The sequence below is a fragment of the Streptopelia decaocto genome (genome assembly GCF_964273445.1).
Source record: "Streptopelia decaocto genome assembly, chromosome: 2".
Classification (NCBI taxonomy): Eukaryota; Metazoa; Chordata; class Aves; order Columbiformes; family Columbidae; genus Streptopelia; species Streptopelia decaocto.
Window position 1 is genome coordinate 19,645,141 of NC_138655.1, and position 20,275 is coordinate 19,665,415.

At 38.4% G+C, this 20,275-nt stretch overlaps 1 protein-coding gene across 1 annotated transcript in view; it reads left to right on the forward strand.

Moving 5' to 3' along the window:
- RSPO2 (R-spondin 2) overlaps nucleotides 1-14,886 on the forward strand; it is a 98,921-nt gene extending 84,035 nt beyond the window's left edge. The window contains exon 6 of the mRNA XM_082045598.1: nucleotides 14,177-14,886. Coding sequence (XP_081901724.1) covers nucleotides 14,177-14,286 — 110 coding nt within the window. The 3' untranslated portion in view covers nucleotides 14,287-14,886. The remainder of the gene's footprint in view (nucleotides 1-14,176) is intronic.
- The last annotated feature ends 5,389 nt before the right edge of the window (nucleotides 14,887-20,275 follow it).

Here is a 20,275-nt window from a genome sequence, read left to right on the forward strand (position 1 = left end):
GAAAGAGACAAACTATAACACTGGCAATTTCTGACTGTTAATCCATTTAATTGTGCAGATTTTAATTGTCTGCATAGACAGGCAAACAGGGGAGAAATGCTTATTCTCCATTAGAAACATTTCTTTTCAACTGCATATCAGTACTTCGTGTTTCCTGTTGAAATCAGGTCTGGGGAAAGAGCTATTATATAAAGTTTATTTATACAGAAGTCAGCAGTAGAAATCACATGTTCAAAGCCTGTATGTGTGGAAAGAAGTTTAAAAAAGAATAACTGGATACCGTTAGAGAGTAAGTAATTATTCAGCTACACAGAAGGAAACTCAAGGATGTTAAGCATAATTGGAAGGAGAATAAATTCAAACAGGATTTTGAAAAGAATCTCCTGAAGTCAGCAAATACTCCTTTCCACTCTGAGTTCGAGAGAAGGAAAGTGGCTATAATAGTGGATTAATAGTCTCAGTAGAGAAAATAAACAGTTGAGTGGATACTTGTAACTAATTTGATAAGTATGTCACACCCTAAATGATCCAGTTGTCACCCACTATTAATCTTATAGGACAGTTTAAATCAACAGATGGAACAGATTGTGATGAAGGCAGTGGCCAAGAAAAGAGTATTTGCTAACATGATGAAATAATTATCATTCAGTAGAGATCAACTATACTTCAATGTGAGAAGCTGATAATCACTTAGCTGAGCTTGGTTCACATAAATACTTCCTTCCAGCATTCAAAACAGTATCAGCCAGCCTAAGTATGTAGCCAGAGTTATATACTTGCTTGTCTGGGTTTTAGGTCCATGTATTCCAGTCCAGGGGCTTATCATGTATGCATCTAAAATCAGAACTGTAAAACTTGTTCAGCCTGAAAAACAGCTGCTAATTTGAATTTAGTGAAGTCTAAAAGGTTCGAGTAAGTGTTTCTTTCATCATCTCTTGATCTTCTGCAAAGAATCTACAAACTGGAAAGTACCATTCTTGGGAGAAGTATGAGCTGGGACAGGTCAGAAATATGCCAGGAAACATGCTAGTGTTTCAGGACAGTGCTCAAACCTGTGCTCTGGCTCTTTTTATTTTATTCATAAGATGTAGCCCTTGCAGTTGGCTGCCAGTTTAGCAAGGATTGTGGTTTTTGCCGCTGTACCCACTCCACCACACTGCAGGATGGGCTCTCTATGACTGCCAGCCTCAATATCTACTGGTGGAAATACCTCTGGCCCACAAAGAATTATTAGCATCAGGCACTTCTAAGCAAAAAATAAATAGAACTTGAACAATTTCAGTTATGCAAAGTCTTTAAACTAATATTGTCAGAAAATAATGAAGCCAAGATCTCATATTCATCAGAACCTCACCCGAAGTAGCCATAAGAATGTGATGATGTGGAGCAGACATAGCATAGACATCTATATTTTTCATATGGTTAATTAAACCCATAGAATCATTCTGTACATACTAAGGTTTTATTGGTATTAGAATAAATAATTTATTTTTTGAAAAAAAAAAAAACAACAAACTGATAATTACTTCTCACCGTGCTTCTAATCAACAGTCTTTGATGTGCATCTGTCTTTTAAGTACATCTATAACTTCCACTCAGGAAAAGCTTTTAATGGCAAGTAGCCTTTAAGCTACATGCTGTGTTTATTTCATATATTCTTTTTCCTTTCCTTCTTAAGAAAGCATCCACACATTTTTCTTCAACTTTATCAATAAGCATGTACTTTAATTTTTTTTTTATGTAGGAAAAAAACTTCAGTTTTCAATTTAGTTTAGACTGGTTGTTTAAACTGTTGGTGGAGATTATAGTGCTTTCTTGCAGATGTATATCGAAGTAAAAAGATAATCTAATTTGTCCACTCCCCATGTATTATCAGACACCACGTTATACTGCTGCTTATGTCATGTCATGCCAAAGCTGTATCCAGCCACTGTGTAAACAAGGGGGGAAGACCCTGTGGTGCTGAGAGCATGTGCAGCAAACTATCCTAACAGAGATGCTGTGGAGCATTCCTTCCCCACCAAATCCATGTCTCTTAGGGGGGGGAACAAAGTATTTTTGTTGTTGTTGTTGAAGTCAGTGCTAAATATAAAAAAGTACTTGGTTTTAAATATGACGTGTTTAAATACTGATGCACTTAGGGTTGAAATGAATACTCATCATGCAGTCTTTCAAGCATGTGAAACAGCTCATGTGGATAAATTGATGGTCAAAGGCTTTCTTCAGTTTAGTAAAATAATTTTCTATAACCCTCTGTTCAGAGCATGGTTGCTGTGCATTGAGCCAGTGCAGCCACCCTGTAGGTGCTCCTGGCTCTGCAGCGGTGCCAGGGGAAGGAACACACTTGTGGTCCTCATTCAGTCCTGGCCGAGCCTGGTGGGGGGTCTGCAGCACCCGGGGCAGCCTGAGCCCTCCGGTGGTCACAGCCTCACACATCGGTGGGTCAGCAACAGTTAATGCAGCCGCCTCTGCCTGCACAGCTGGGACGAGGTCACTACCAGGTGTGGGTACTGAGGAGCAGCTGGGGCAAAACTGTCCTCAGCTGCTCCAGCTTGATCCAGAAAAGGGGCGTTCCCATAATCCCAGTAATACTGGTTTCATTCTGGAATTACACCCTATTCAGGCTTCTCATGGCTCTTTCTAGACATGAACTTCTATCGCGAAGGTGAATAACAAGTGTAGGCTCTATGGCACTCCCCTGATAGATCAGATCTTGTATGTGCTTATTACAGCTTTCAATGTAAAAATTCATTAGGGACACATAGTTAAATCCAGCCCAGGTTAGTTTGTTTGTTGTTATTGATTTTGGTTTTGTCGTAGCATCAGCAGGTAAATTTATCCAAACAGAATTTCTTTCAAAGTAAAATTTCTTTGTGTGAGGACTAAGCCTATACATTCGTATGTGGAAAGCTTCTGCAAAGTCCTTTGAGTTCATTTTGGATTAATGTAGAAATGAAGCTAACAGATGCATCACGAAAGTCATGGGCAGGACTAACTACTGTACTTGAAAGGAGTATGCTCAAACTTAAGACTTCTATAGATCTGTAGAGTTTTCTTTTCCACAAAAAAAAAAAAATTAAAGCATGTGCTGGCTGGATGTCTAGGAAAGATGATGATGGCTTTAACACAGTTCAGAAAGCATTGTTATTTCTTTCAGGCAATTAAAAAGATAATTATCTGAGGAAAATGGGTAAACAATACAGTAGACCCAAAGAAAAATCCAGGTTGCTTTGTAAATGGGTCACATTCAAACACAATTAATTTTCATTTAGTTAAGTGTGAAGTTATAGTTGAGAATCAAAAAATTATAAAATTAGGAATGCATACCTGCAGGATGAGGAATGGCACCTAAAACCCAATGTTTCTCAGAAGAAATATTAACATGAGTTTGCAACAATGTTGAGAGAAAAATTTCAAATACAGTTCTTGGCTGCATAACTTTGTTAATAAGGAAAAAACACAATAAATAATTTCATCCTGTCTATGAGCAGAACTGTAACTTCCAGTCTGAGACTCATATTTTATAGAAGATATTGGAATAACTGCCCAGTGTGCAGATAAGTCACAAACTTTATTTTAGAGCTACAAAATGAGCTTTAAAGAAAGGTGCACAAAGGCCACCATATGTTTAACTTCTCAGAAAGATGATGAACAGAGATTTATCTACAATGCATAAAGAGAAAGGTCTGATTGAGGAAAGGCATAATGAGGAGTAATACCTGGATATTAAAATTTAAGTTACCGAACAGGCACATATTTCTGGCAATGGAAGGATTAACTGCTGGGAGAAATTCCAAAGGAAATGGTGGATTCTCCTCTTGTATTCAAATCTAGACTGGATGCATTCCCCCAACAAGATAATAGCATTAACAGCATATGAGAAGACTGTTTGATGGCTTGTGTTTATATAAGAGATCTCACTACACATTTTCTTTACCCCAATTCTCACCTGCGATCAGTGAGATCACTTCCAGCAGTGTGCCCAGGTGGCCAAAAAGGCCAACAGCATTCTGGCTTGTATCAGGAATAGTGTGGCCAGCAGGACTAGAGAAGCAATGGTGCCCTTGTACTTGGCACTGGTGAAGTCCCACCTTGAATCCTATGTTCAGTTTTGGGCCCTACATCATAAGAATGATGCTGAGGTACTAGAGAGAGTTCAGAGAAGGGCGATGAAGCTGGTGAGGGGCCTGGAGCACAAGTCTGATGAGGAGCAGCTGAGGGAACTGGGGCTGTTCAGCCTGGAGAAAAGGAGGCTGAGGGTAGACCTTATCGCTGTCTGCAACTGCCTGGAAGGAGGTTGTAGCATGGAGGACGTTGGTCTCTTCTCCCAAGCAGTAAGTGGTAGGACAAGAGGAAATGGCCTCAAGTTGTGCCAGGGGAGGTTTAGATTGGATGTTAGGAAAAAATTCCTCATAGAGAGGTTGTCAGGCATTGGAACAGGCTGCCCAGGGAAGTGGTGGAGTCACCATCCCTGGAGGTGTTTAAAAGGTGTTTAGATGAGGTTCTTAGGGACATGGTTTAATGCTAGAGTTAGGTTACATTATGGTTGGACTTGATGATCCCGAGGGTTGCTTCTGACTGAAATGATTCTGTGAATCTATGAATTAGATTTTCTGCTTTTGGTTGTCTTCTAATTATATTCTGATTAACACTAAAAAAGAAAAAAAAAAGGAAAAAAATGCCTATCAATAACTCAATATCTGCAATAAAAAAAAATTAAACTCCTTTCACCAAAACCCATTAACCACCGTATTTTTTAAAGGCTTGTGTTACCTTGAGCAAAATTATTTTTCCAGGGAACAGGAATTTCATAAGTGGTATAAACCAGTCTAGTGCCTTAAGAGGGGGAAAGGTTAGGTCATCCTGTGATCTGTTTATGCATTACTTTGGAGAAAGCCGAAAAGAAATACTTTTAAACTCGGTTTATCTCAGGTCCTTGATCCTGTTTTACTGATATTTCCTCCTGTCCTCAGCCAGCTCATCTTGAAGTCTCAAGTCCCCGTTGGTCAAAAACATTTAGTTGACACTTCACAGCAGCACAGGGACAGTTAAAGAGCTGCTTGTGTGGGGGCTTTGTGGGGCTGCAGGCACAAAGTCTTTCCTGTGGCAAGAATTATGCAGAGAGTTGAAGCAAACATTTCTCAAACACTCAGAAAAAAATCCAAGAGGAAGTCTGAAGAAAATTGGTTCAATAGTTTTAAATTTATGATGAATGTTTGTGCAGTTTAATAGTCCAGAGTTGGAGGTGGCCCCCCCAGACGCTGCCTGTGTGCCGGAATCACGGCTGGGCTCTCAACCAGGGGTACAGCAAAGCTCTGCGTACATGGTGCCAAAAAATGAAAATAGGCTTAACGGTATTTCTTTATGAAATAGAACAGACAATAACACAAACAGCTGGTGGTCATACAGCTTCTCTTTCTTTCACGTTCCAGACCAAGTCTGTCAGGCAGCATGAAACAGTCAGTGCCTGATATGTTAGTCTGCGTAAGTCTCCTCTAAAACCAGAAGTTACACACTGTGTATGTGCTGGTGAACATACAGTTGTTTGCCTATTTCAATACCAGTTTTGGGGTAAGGATGAACCATGGTTTTCCCTGGAGTGTTGAAACTCTCCCTTTGGTCCAGGTGTTCCTTTCCACAGTTCTCTCCATGCCATGTTTGCAGCAGAAAAAATAGCATCAGTGTCCTGGGGAGCTGTGCTACCTCTTCCCATGCAGGCAGCGGACGGGCTCAGGTGCCTTTTGGCTTCCTTGCAGAACTCTTTATCCAAACATGAAAGCATGGCTTCAAAAGTTTGTCCAGAACATAGCTAACAAAATGCAGTCAAGATTTTATGTTCCTAACTTCATTAAAAAAAAAGAAGTTTGTACTGCCATGGGCCATAAAGCTATTTCTGAAGTTGTGGCAGTGGTTTGATGATACTAGTATGCAAACAAAAGCTTTAGCAAGCTAAAGTGCTGTATTGGATATTGTATGTATCCATTTTTTATAAATGGCTGTGCAGTATTTATTTTAATATCTGTGAAAAACTGATGTCTGACTATTGGAAAACAAGATTTAGTATAAAAAGTACCCTTTCTCCAGCTTCTGATAGTGAATAAAGCTTCTTTAGCAATATGATGTGGAATTAACTGATTACAGCGTGAACCAGCCCCGCATGCCTATGAGTGGCAGGTCCTCATAGGCATCATGTTATTAGAAATAATAGATTCATCTTCACTGATTGGTTTTCAGTTGTTATTTGGAAGGAGTCTTCCTGCTGGATAGTACTTTATTCCATCATCACATGTCCAATTTAGCCTCTTTTCTTACAGAACTTCAGTAGGATTACCCGTGCATTACTTGAAGAGAGGCAGAAGTGATAATTAAAACTATTTCTTGAGCTGTTTCAGTTAACAAAAAAAAGGGGGCGAGGAGAAGAAAAAGTCATGGAATAAAATTGTTCCTCAGTTCTTGACCAGAATCCCTAAAGGGAATTAAAAAAGACAAACCCTTCAGAACTAGATAGTATTTCACAGGAGAAAAACAACCCTAAAAAAATAACAGCTTCTCAGTCTAATCTCTCTCTCTATAAGAAAGCCTTAATTGAACAAAACATTGTTTCCAGCATGAAGTTCAGCCTTGCAGATGCCGCAAATAGATGTTGTCTCAATATAATTTATTTTCTATTCATTATATGACACAATAAAGATAAAATTAATTAAATTGGTTAATAAAAGGGGAAATGGAAGAAAAAACCTACCAGATAGAGGGAGTTACAGGTCAGATCAAGTGTCTAATCAAACCTAGTGAAGTTCAAAGCCATTTTGTTCTTACCTGTAATTTTTGCCTATAGAGTTAAAATATATTTACACACTCATGCATATTCTTGACTGTATAGAAATATTTTTAATTATTTTGAAATGTATTTTATATTACACTGTGAAAGGAAGGAAAACAAACCAACTCAGCCTTTCATTGGAAATGTTTTGTTTGGATCTGATTGCAAAACATCAGATCTGATGTAGTGTGGACCAAGCTAAGAATAGCGAGTACCCTGTATGCAACTGATGTTCATATCATTTGAATTCTGAGATAAATTACATTAGATAAACATTTTTGCCTGCATTGAAGACCCACCTGCTTTCATACAACTGTGACTGAAAGGATGATGGGACCCAACATTTAAATATCTATACTATTCTGTTAAACACAAGTCTTCTAGCAGAGTTTTCTGAGAATTTCCATGTCACCTTGGATTTGGCAGTTTTACTCTTTCCCCACTCTTACTTTCTTCTCTGAGTCTGTATGTGTGAAGTCCTAATTGCAATTTTAATTTTATTTAATAAGTAGAATCAGTTGACTTATGTTCTAGGTAGAGCAAATGGGTATTTCTGCAAAGAAAAATCAATAGTCTTTGAATGATGAAAGTGGAAGTCAGTTTTCAGTTAATGTTTCACCGCCATCTACTGTACATGTTGGGGAAATGCATTTCAGCAATGTAAGACAGCTCTTCTGCCAGTGAAATTTCCCTAAAGTCGTGGAAAAATCCATTAAATTCTCAATAGGCTGTGACATGTAAATTCTGTTCTTTGTGGAGGAATCCATATTTCTTAAACAGATGACAAAGTCTGATGATACTCAATATTGTCCAGAAGGAAAGAACATCAGATTTTAGTTTTGGTTAATATTTATTCAAGCCAGATAAAAAGTAGATGTGTACTTTGCTTATTCTTGCCTTAAATAGTAAAACTTTTTATTTCTTAGTAAATGTGGCAAAAAAAAAAAAAAAAAAAAGTTAGTAGGATTAAGATAGAGAAAATTGGGGTATTTTTTTTTTTTTTTGGTAGTGGAATTATTTTTTGGTTCTTTCAAATTGACTTTCATCTCAGCAGTTGATGTCTGGTGTTTTTACACAAACACTAAGTATATGCAATATTAAGTGTTAGTTGAGTTATAATAATTCACCCAAAGTTGTGAAATTATTAAATTGAAAATAAAATATCAGGATTCTGCCTGTCATAAACTAAATAAGATATCATACAGGTTAGCTCTGCACTACGGTGCTTTCATATTGATTTGTGTAGAAATTACAAAGTTTATCCAATACAGAAATTTCCATGATTTTCATCAGTAAAGCTGACTTCAAATAGACAAGAATGTTTGAAAAATATCTAGCGTGTTATTGCAAAAGCTGTAAAAGCTTTATTAATTTCAGTAGGCTAGGAATATATGTAATTTATGCCATTAACTATTAGTATTGCACCAAAAAGTGCAAAACCACTTGGGAACTGAAGAAATGCCTTCATTTATTTCTTTGTATTACTTGTGATAAAGTCTGTAGTTATGATATATATTTTTATTTTTTAATTCAGTAATTGATTTAGGGCCTAATTTGCTTAAGATATTTCAACCCTTGCGAATGAAGAGAGAATGATAAAATCTTTTTTTTTTTTGGTGGTGTCCATTGTTACCAGATTACATTGCTTTTCAATTATTAATTAACCCACCTTTACAAATTCTGATATTTTGGGATTCAAAATGGTGTTGTGGGCAGCTGATGTACTTGGTGTGATTGCAGGATCTGTTCTGTTGTCTTCAGAGGACATAAAGGGTAATGATGCCCATGGCATCTGGTTTGCCACGTGAGTAAAGTTCTTTGCATCGTCTTCCTGTGGGTCACTTGTCAGCATTGGTTTGTAAATCACACTTTAGAAAGCGGTTGACTTTGTAGCAGTGTAGAATTTTTTCTTTCATTGAGTGTGTGTTTATAAGATTTCTTAACAATTTGTGCATTTCCCTGGCAGTTTCAGTATCCAAAAATTTTAACCCGACTGAAAGCCCCAGGAAATAAATTACCTCTGGGGAATAATTTCTGGACTGAATCCTTTGTTTGCCTGGTTGTTGGCCTTTTGGAGTCACTGTTCATGTGTAGGTTGATGTGCACTGCAAATAGGGAGTAAATGTTGAGGCATCCCTGGGTCTGTGCAGGACAGAAGTTGTCCTGCCGGAGAAGGCTACTCCAGAAGCTCACATCTGCCATCTTTCTCTTGATTTGAGCTGACTGGTTAATCATCGAGTATCTCTATCACCTTTCCAATGCTGCCATTAGTTTCCCTAGTGCTTGCCATCCTTCAGTGATATAACTTGAGTGTTACTGTGCAGAGGAGATGCTGTCCCGCATGGGGTCTATGATAGAACTGCAGCCATAGGAGAATGGTCTACTAGTATGCAACATTGAGCTCCTAAAAGGACAAATGAAAGGGAAGATCACAAAGGTGTATTTAGCAAGGTCTACTATTTTCCCAGGACACCATTGTGCCTTTGCTACTGGCAGTGAAAATTCTGTATATGAAAATCCAGGCAAGGGAAGCAGGAAGGCACCTTTAAGTCCCATTATTCAGTAGTCATCCATACAAGAGAAAATATTTAACATTTTGATATCTCTAAGATAATTTGTATATGAAAATACTGAAAGTCTGTGAGGCATTACACTATGAAATAAAGCTGCAGGTGATGGTGTGTTTGTTTTTGGTTTGGGTTTTGGTTTTTTTTTTTCCCTTTTCTTAAATGTTTTCAATTCAAATCCTTGCTGCCCTCATGTGGATGCGTACTGTGTTTTCTCCATCTGCTGAAACTAGCAATGGGCAGATTTTGTTCAGAAGAGCAGTACATACGACAGTATTTACACAGCAGCTGAAGGACACCTCAGATACTGAACTGATGCTGTCTGTCTGGGCCATGGATCTCGAACAATGGGGCTGGGAGTCCCTGTAGATACATTTGCTGCATTTTAGTTCTAGAGAACCAGAACTGCCCTGAGTGTGAGGAATCTGCTGCCCAAACTCTATCTGGAGAAAGCTGCCTTTGCAGCTGACAGAAGGTGATGAAGGCTCCTTCTGAACCAGGTAATAACTATCCCGAATTGACCAGGGGGGTCCAACCAGAAGGAACATGCAGTATTTCCAAACAGCTTTCAGCTCAGGGTATGAGACAAACTAGAGAATCGAGCATAAGCTCTTAGTCTACCAGCACGCAGCAGTTGTAGGAGCAACACTGATAAAATAGCAGAAAAATAATGAAAAATAATCCAACAAGAGCCCAGTTAAATAATGATTTTAGTAGCTGTTACTATTGGATGCATGGGCAGCTGCTGTATGTATTAGCAAAATAATATTTTTTTGAGAATTCATGTTGGAATTGCATTATTACCTAGATGTTCCTGTACTGTTACCTATATATTATCATACCATTAGAAGCTGTGGTATGTTGTTAGCTAATGATAATGTTTCATTGCATAGCGTATTATTTGTCCATCTACCTACCAGAACCAAGTGGTTCAAACAAAACTTTAATGAATAACACTGTAAAGATACCAACCATTGGCATAAGTTACTCAGAAAATGAGGACTTTCTCTTTGGTAATTTATAAAGCAAATAGCAAAACTGAGATTTATAACATTGCAATAAAGCGTTTAACTAATGGCTTTGTCAATCTTCCTTCTGTAAAATAACCTGTGAAGAAATATGAGATACAGAGTGATAGGTAAGCTTTTAAGGCTTTTATTTACTAGATACTTGAAAACCAAATCCAGCTAAGTTTCAGATCCTTCTTAGGTCCTAGACTTTTCAACATATACACAACTTTACAGAGTATTAAACAAATTCTGTAAATTACAATCAGAGCTGACTATAATAAAAAAACATGAGGAGCCCTCTTTTGGACAGTCAGACATCAAAAATGCTTTTCAAGGAAAAGTTAGTTAGCTGGTTAGTATGGAAGGGAAAATGCAATCAAAACAAAAACAGGAATACAGTAACCTGAGCAGCGCTCAGATATCCTGCACTTTGCATTAATTATTTGTGTTTGCTCCCATTGCCGTTATCAACATAGGCTTTAAAAAATAGATTGTCTGCAGTTATACAGATTGAAGATGACACCCTCTGTGGAGGCCTGTAACTTGGAAAGGAGAGGCAAGGCATGTGGCTGTCTGCCAGGTGACAAGCAGGAGGGTTACCACTAGGAATGATATGCTGTTGCTTAAAGAGATGCGCTGGCTGTGAATCCCAGGTGGCTTCACTGGATATTTTGCTCACTCAGGTGATGTTTCTGATCAGGAGTGGTTTATAGCCTAGGTAGATCAGACTTAATATCTCATATCTTTTCATTTTCTGTCCTGTGCAGCAATACTGTAACCTGTTATTGATAGTGGTAAAACCCCTCTAGAGAGACAGAGTCCTTTTGCTCTCCCTTCTCATTTGCTTCAGCCAGGAATTGCCTTCTGTGTGGGACAGCGAGTTCTGGACTATAACGCACCACTGCTAAAAGCCCACCTGCCCCAGCAAAGCCAAGCGCAGCAGAGCCCAGCTGCTTCCTATGGAGAGAGGGGCTCAGGGTCTAGGCTCTTGCTCTCAGGAGCAGTGGGCATGGCAAGGTGTTGGGGGTGTGCAAGGCTCCTTGGGGACAAGGTTCTCCACACCTGACCCATGGCACAGAGCGGAGGGAGCCGCTGCCATCCTGGCCCCAGGGGAGTGCGTCCTCTGCCAGCTGTTCTCGCCCCACTGCCCTCCAGCTGGGGAAATGGGAGAGTTTGGCTCCTGGATCCTCTTTGAGGATCTGCTTTCCATATCAAACATCATGTTCTTCAAAAGACATCTGTAGCAGGGTATTCAGAAGTTACTTCTGTTCACTGTGCTTCTGCTGACAAAATAAGCATGATAACTGAAATCTGAATTTAATAAAAGTTCTCACGTGTGGTGACTCCAGCTGCATGCTTTGTTTGAACTTTCTAGTCTTTACAGTCACTCTTTTCTTGCTAATCTCTAATCTCTGTTGCACTCTAGTAACAATATGGGAGCCAACGGTTAGCCAAGAAATAACTTTTATATTCAGTTTTCTGGTTAAAATGACAGTTGGAATTTGGGACTCAGCATCCCCAGCCATCTGGATTTTCTCTGTGTGGTGTAATATTGTCCTGAAAATAATGAAACTTACTCTGTAAAACAGGGCACTTGGAAATGTAGTGAGCAGCCAAAAAGCTCACTAACAGGAGAACAAGTTATCAGGTATCAACAGCTCGGTGGAATGGCCTCTGTATGGGTGGCTACTCCATGGCACATGTAAAAGAAGGTAATTTGCCTTTGGGATGCCCTGGGGCAAACACAATACGGGGACAGTTGCTGCAGAGCAGCAGAAACACCATTTGTTGTGCATTGATGTCAAATCATTGAAAACTAGTCCAGTCCATTTCTGTTTTAGGGATATTGTATGGAGAGCATGCTGGCAATTTGATTTGTGTTACAGAAGTTACTTTGTAAGGCTTAGACACAGATACCAAGTGGGTTGTGTGTCATTTTATCTGTGCATCTCAAAGTTTTCAGAGGAAAAATAATAGGATCTTTCACTACCTTAAACTTACAGTAAGAATTGGGTTAAAAAAATTAGAGTATTTAAAATGCAAGTTAGAATACAGTGTTGAGCTCTTCATTTATCCCTGTTCTGATGCTTTTCAATATACCAACTAGTAGTATCATGTCATAAAATTTTGATATCGAAATTTCTGTAATTCAAACCATCTTGTTGTAATGCCATTTTGTGTCAAATACTCCTTCCCTCTGACCTCATTAGGTGTGCCGAGTCATTAGATACAGTGTTACTAAAGAGTTTTAACTGAAAAGCTGCTTTGATTAATGATTGGTTGGACTGAGGTTTTACTGTGTAGGATTAACTAGATTTAAAAATGGCAAAATGCCATAGTAGCATTAATGCCAGACTTTAATGAGAAGCAGAACTAAACTCCAAGGACCCTTATGATTCTAATATGTACTAAACTCACGTGCTCATTACCTTAATGTCCTGTCCTATTTTATAGACAAGTATTCCAATAATGCCTTGAGAATAGTAGCCTGGCCAGAATATTACAAATATGTAATCTGAAGTATACAACCCTTTATTTTTAATTAATCAGCAATTTTGATAGGTTTTAGATCAGATTTATTTAGTGTTATTATCAAATAAAGAAAAATGATTCACACTGGTTTGGCTCTTTTGAATTATGAAACAATACAGAAGTAAGACAAAGCCAGATTAGCAAAGATTTCTCCCAATTAATAATGGACTGACAATGTAGATCAAAAATGCATTTGCATATTTTCATGTCATTTGCTACTTGAATTTCCTTTTACTGTATTTTTAAGTTCATTTAGTTCTCCTGAAAATTTACGAAGTTGACACCTTTGGAGATTAATAACCATGTTTTTTACCATTGATTGCATATTCCAGTATATGATACTGCCAAGAAAACCCAGACTTGTTCTCGCTCCAGACAGTGTTCAGTCGTATTCTTAAATCCTACTAGACTTGGTAGGAGTTAAGCATATACTTAAAAGGTAAAGCACTGCTGAATGAGGGCCTTTGTATCCAGCATTTTTTCAGTCCATGGTATCTTTGTTGAGATAATCAAAGGGCACTGCTCTATTATTAGAGCTGAACAGGAAAAGAACTTTCTTATCCTGGTAGCCTGAGAGTTTTTTTCCTGCATTGATTCCGATTTCCCAGTTTTGGTTATTTTTTCAGTGAACTTCAGTGAATAGTAAGAAGCGTGTAATGAAATTTTTGTTTCTACACAGTAATACACTGTGAGAATTAGGCACAGCGTACTAATAAGCAATAGCAACAGTTCTTAGCAGAGATGGCACTGTTTCTGCCAAAACATGTAGTACAATGTCCAACCAAATACTTGGACTGTAATGCTTAATTTCTCATTGAAATCACGGATATATTGGACTTGACTTAAATAAGATTACTCACTCCAGTGAGTTTATGCAAGGGTCTAAGGCACGTATCCAGCTGTCAGTGAGTTAGGAGCCTACGTACTCGTTTGGCTCCGGGCCCCAGGCACTTGCATAACGTTGCTTGCGTGAGTTACCCAGCCAAAAGTGAGACCTACCTCAACGTGGTTACTCATACCAGCAAAATTGTGCCTGTGGACAAGTGATGATAGTCGAGGATCCTGTTTCCTCTTGTATCACACAGAAAACTTCTGTTTTCACTAGTGATTGAAGCTCACTAGCCAGCAGTCCCCATTGATAATTTCTGTATCACTGTGTTTTTCAATATAATATATGTCTAATATAATTTCTGAATTCTTTACTTAATCGAGGGGTTTTAAAATTTTGTTTTATTTTTGTTTTTCAGGGAGAAGACCAACAAAAACAAAGGACAAGAAAAAGAAGAAAAAGAATTTGATGGAAAGGGCTCAGAAGCAGCACAGTATCTTTTTAGCAACAGACAAAACAAGCCAGTAAAGACTTGATTTTCTTTAATATATATTTTTTTTTGGAAGTGCACAAAAGCTGCTATATGCTCCTGCCCATGGATGCACTATGATTCAGCTGCTTTGACAGTATTGGTGGCAAATAACTTGTGAAAAAAAAAGCCCACAAGCTTGTTTGTTTTATTTATATATTTTTTTAATTTTATTTTTTCCTCTCATTTTTGACCTAAAAGACTTAAGGTCAGGAGCGCACTGAGTTGAATCAGTGGAACTGGTGCTGAAGTGCATCAAAGATTTTGTCCTGAGTGCCTGGTCAACATGTTGCCACAGAAGGGAAGCAAGAAAGAAGCCTCTGAATCACCATAAGCGGACTTGTGCATATTTAAGTAATAAAAAAGGAAGTCTCAGAGGTGTAGGTACTATTGCATTTATGGCCTTTGTTTCCTATATTTGTACATTTCAAGACTTACCTACTTAGAGTTAATGGACATTGTTCTCAGCATCTGCTACATTGAAACAGTTGTATAATAAAACTGCTTTAAGACAATATACCACAGGAGTTACTGCTTAGACTTAGAGAAGCACAACAGACTCTGTGTACATATTACTCTGTCCACATATAAATGAACATATTTACTGTACATCTATGCATTTTTATGTCTAATACTTTATACATGTTTAAAGTTATGTCCTTTTGGTTCTAGTAATATACTTTAAAATAATCCAGTAAATGTTTACTTTTTACTATGTTTTAAGTATCTTCTCATATTTCTCAATAGTTACAAACTGGATTTTTCTTCTCACTTGTAAAGCACATTCAGATGGCTAAACTACCTTGTACTGACCCTCACAATGGGGTGTCAGCTCTGAAGTATACTTGTCAGACTAGTAAACCGCAAATCTTTTCTGCTATTCTGTACCCTCACCCTCAGTGCATTTTGTCTCAGAAAAAGAACTGTAACTTTTCTAAAGGTGAGGCATGATGATGATGATAGATGTTTTGAGAGTCAGAAAAGAAATTATATGGAAAGTTCTTGGTATCTGAGATTGTATATGTAGGTTTTTTTCAAATATAATGCACAATGTTTTATTTCTGTTAGTCCTGATCCTGTCAGATACAGCAAAAATTACCTGAATAACAAAAGAAAAAGCTATGTGAGTTCAGTCATTCAAAATTATAGCAAACACTGATGTCCTAGGATTGCCAGTTATTTGTTTAGCAAATTTAATCTGCATCTGGTGTTTGTTTTGAGTTTGTTTTGGGAAGGGTGGAGAGAATTTTCTGTGTAGGAAGTTAAAATGGCTCGCAATGTGTAATTTGGTAATGTATCGTTATTGGGCTTGCATTCAAGGAGGTTTTTTAGTATCTGCTGGGAAAAGCCCTCATTAAGTTGCTGTTATTTATATTGTCACTTAGATAAGTTATTCCAGTTCTAGGACTAAAACTTGCATAATACCTACACAATGCTAGGAAAAAGTAAAAGAGCCCACAGCCCCCTACAAACCACTTTTTTGACATGTGTTTTAGAAAAATCCCACAAATCTCAATTACAGTTTCATGGATTATATGCTTTACAAATAAACTAGGGAAATAAATCATCTATAAGCACAAATATACCCATATTTAGCTAGGACAAGTGTTGCTACAAAACTGTGCTGTAGTTGGGCACATATGAATGTTCCATGAAACCACTTGTGGACTTTCACTTAACTATGAAGTTTTCATCACCTTTCATTTAGAATAGGTTCATTTTTTACCTAGAATGTAACAATGTTAAAGACAGTAAGATTGTTCTGACCTTGGGCTGGTATTTTGGACATTAAATGCTCACTTCAAAAAAATGACAATTAAGAACTGTAGCTGCCTATTTGCTTACTGGTTATCAAATTTGGCTGTAAGTGCAGTGAATGCCCTCATACAACCCTTTTAGTAGTAGTTACAAATCCTGTATTAGGCATGTCATGGAAAGAATGTTACAAAACACAATAAAATGATGTCATCAGCTTCTGAGTTAAATATTTTTGGTCTTTATTTTAAAGAGTGTATTTCTTTGGGATAGCATACACATTGAAGAATAGGAGAAGGTATGTGGACAGAGATTTTCTCCAACTGGGGTGGAAAATTTTGAGAGGTTTCCAAACAGCTATTTTGTTGACACTTACGATATGTTTGAATAGGCCCTGTACATCAGATATGCATTGATTTATCTTGTCCCGGTCACCTTCATATTCAGAGATTCCTTGAGAGTGTAGATACAAAAAAATCATCCCTAATTAACAAGTTCCCTCATGTGTAGTTTCCTTTTCTCTTAGACATCTGTTTTTACCCTGCCTTTGTATGGCAGATCCTATCAATGTATTCAGAGCGATGGGGTTTATATAGGATCATACTTCTCCTGAGATTGGAAAGGATCATTCCTTGGAACGGAGTTAGGAAAAGGTTCTTAACTGATTGGGTGGACAGTCACTGTAACAGGCTCCCCAGGGAAGTGGCCACAGCACCAAGCCTGTCAGAGTTCAAGGAGCATCTGGATGATGCTCTTAGTCATATGGTTTAGTTTTGGGGAGTCCTGCAAGGAGGAGAGACTTGGTCTCTATTGTCCTTATGGGTTCCTTCCAACTTGAAATATTCTATGATTCTCTCAGCTTGAGAGATCATCTAGTCCCAATCTCTGTTTGAAACAGGGCTAACCTCAAAGATATATCAAATCTGCCTGAGTTGCAGGATTTTACAGCCTCTCTAGTCAGTGTTGCCAAGTTTGGCCACCTTCACAGGGATTTTTTTTGTTGTGATTTGTGTATGTTGCCTCTTGTCCTTTTGCTGTGCACTTCTCTGAAGAGCTGAGCTCAGTCTTCTCTGTAAGCCCTAATCAGGTAGCTGAAAACTGCTGCTGGATTCCTCTTTAGCCTCCTCCAGGTGAAGCACCCACAGTGTCTTTGGCCTCTCTTCGGATGTTTTGTGCTCCAGCCCCCTACCTATATTAGTGTCCTCTCTCATGCTGAGTACCCCAAACCAGGCACAGTGCTCCAGTGGTGACCTCCTGAGTGCTGGGTAGAAGAGGTCCAGCCTCTCCTGGACCACAGCCTTTCGGGACTCCAGAGATGATCCTCACGATGGTGTCTTTCATACTTGTGCTGGGATGCTTGGAGAACTGGGGACAGGTCTGGGAGAGGACTGGTTTATGCTACTGCTTCAGGATCTTCAAACATATCCTGTTTCTTGATAAAGTGAAGAAGGTCAGGTTTTCAAAGCTGGTTACCATGAAAACCACCTGTGCCCATTCTGACTCTTATTTCCTTTAAAGCTGCTCAGAAGTGTGCTTATAAAGGTCTTCTTTTCTGGTAAGCAGCTGAGTGAGTACAGATGCCACTTTTTCCCCTTTCAGAGGTGTCAGTACTCTTTGAATCTTAACTGTTTCCCTCAAATGGTGGAAGGATTCAGAGCAGTGCAGCTTCTGTCTTCACAAGGTGTTTATGCCCGTAGTTTAATGATTAGCTATTGAAAATTTGTTTGAGACTAGAAAAAATTCAAGTTAGTAGGATAAAGAAATTTCCATGCTGTAACCATCAGTTTAAAAAAGTGTTTCGTTGCTATGATATGCAAGACATTTTATATCTTTTTCACCTGTCACAGAAGAGATAATTGCATAGCCCTACTCTGCTTTTAGAATCTCTCTATCCACAGTATACCTTCCCTTACCCAGACCTCCTAAAGTCTGGTTCTTTAAATTAAAAAGCAAACAAACAAAAAAACCCAGCAAAACCCAACAACAAAGCCAACCAGCCAAACAGAAAACTGCAGAGCAGAAAAAAATATAAAGTAGATTTATAGTTGAATTAGAAAAAAATAAAGCAAAAATCAATTAAATGCCATGTCATCCTTATTTTTTCTCTTTTTAATTAAAATAAAAAGTATTGGTAAAACGTTGGTTGAGAGTTTATAGATTGAGAAGAATTTTCAAGACAGATTAAGATCAAAGTTAGTGCTTCAACTTTGTTATGCTGATGAAATAGAATATAGAATAAAAATAACTGGATTCTACTGGCACAAGTATCATGGTTTTTTAAGTGAGTGACGCTACTGAGGACTAATGCCACCACGTACCAGAGCGTATGGGAGATTTTTGAATTCAAACTGCGCATCTCTTTCCCTTCACCAACAAAATGTACTTGTCTCTTGACACCAGTTCACTTTAACTTCCGATGGTGTAAGCCAGCGTAAATTCCAGTAAACTTTAGACTGATGTTATTTTGGACTGCCACCAACAAGAACAAAATGTACCCTTCTAAAAGTGTAACCCACAAACCACTGTTAGCTTTTTGTTTAGTTCTTTACCGAAAGCTCTGTGCTGGACCTGGCATCGCTTCTTTCATGAGAAGCCTCTGTCCAGGAGTGAGGAAAGGACATTAACTTCAGGAAGTGTTAGAGCAGCCTGAACTACTGGACACCTGAGAGAAGGGCAGAGCAGTGTTTGAAATGCAGTTCCTCTAAGGAGTGAAAAATACTATATGGGAAGTATGACTAGAAGCTGCATCATAAAGCCCAGCCTTTAGCCCATTGTCTAACTTTTCTAGACTTCAACTGACTCCTTTTCTAATGCAAACTAGCTGTATCTATGTCTAATGAATATACATCAATGCCAGTGAAGTTGGATCCTTACCTAAACTGGCCAGTAGTCTATCTGTGGTCTTGCCAGCTGGGAAAGAGCTGCCCAGCCTCTTTGTTTTCAAGTTGTGTCTTCAGTGACACTCTTGTAATCCTGTTGATTTTAATTGGGCAATACTAATGAAACTAACTAAAAGTTCATAGACCACAAATGAATAAACACTGAAAATAAGGCTGTTTTGGTTTTTCCCAGTCACTTTTCAAAATAGAAAGTTCAGCTCAAGAGAGCAAACAGTGGCATTTAGAGAATATGTCTTGGCTTGCAACTGTGTTTTAGCTTCCCTATCAGACTTTAAAAAGGCTTTATGGGAGATATAAGAGTTGTGGGGTGATTCCCCCCCACACACTCCCCCCCCCAAATCCTCTTTTTATCAGAAACTTTGGTGAGAGGTCATGTTTGCTTTCTCTTTCTGAGTGCACTTGGAGGTATTGGTTCCCATCTATAGAGGATAAGGCCCTCAACTGCAGGGGGGCTCCTGATCTTTGCCCCAGAATTGTTTCAGTCTTTTATTTAGTTGCTGTCTAGTGATATGTATACAAAAAAAATCTCAGGGACATGGAGTACAGCCACAGCATTTCTCTGTCACAGTTTGGTACTCTCCTTTTGGCCTCGGGTTCCTTGTTATGCTGTGGCCTGGCTTCAGCAGGAGCAGTGAACAGCCCTTCTACCGCAAATGTCTTCCAGCCTGCTTATTCTCTTGGCGAGGGCACATGGACTCAAACTCTAAGGCTGATCTTAGTAATTTATTTTGTGATCAGATATTTTGTCTCTAGAGAGTTACAGAGAAAATCATGGATCAAAGGTCTATAAACAGATGATGAGAGAAATGGGCAAGTATGTATCCTCTCACATCCATGATCTAAACCAGCAGTATGTAAGTATATAGACAAGTATAATGACCATCCTTGATTCAATGATTTCAGATGCTAAGGGAATATGAGACGAAAGCACCGCAAAGAATGGCTCATGTGCTCACCTTACACAGAATTGCCCATTGTCAATACTGGAGGCAGACTATTGAACTAGTTTGTCCCGTTAGAGCCTCTCTTTATGTTTTTATATAAAAGCATATAGTGTTTGCTACTCTACTAAGTTTAGGTAACAGTTTCTCTTTTTGTAGATTTTTGTTCATTTGTTCATCATGCATTCATAAAGAATTTTTAAGTTCAAATCAGTTCAATCCCAGATCAATGGGACTGTTCAAAATCAAATTCTTTGATCAGTCCTGTCAGGACAGTTGATAAAGACACAGTTGGTGACTTTGGCAGGGAAGATACAAGGTGCTTATTACCTAAAGGTATATCTGACTTTGAATTAAATCCATGAAGAATTCTCCAGTTTATTGCAAGGTGA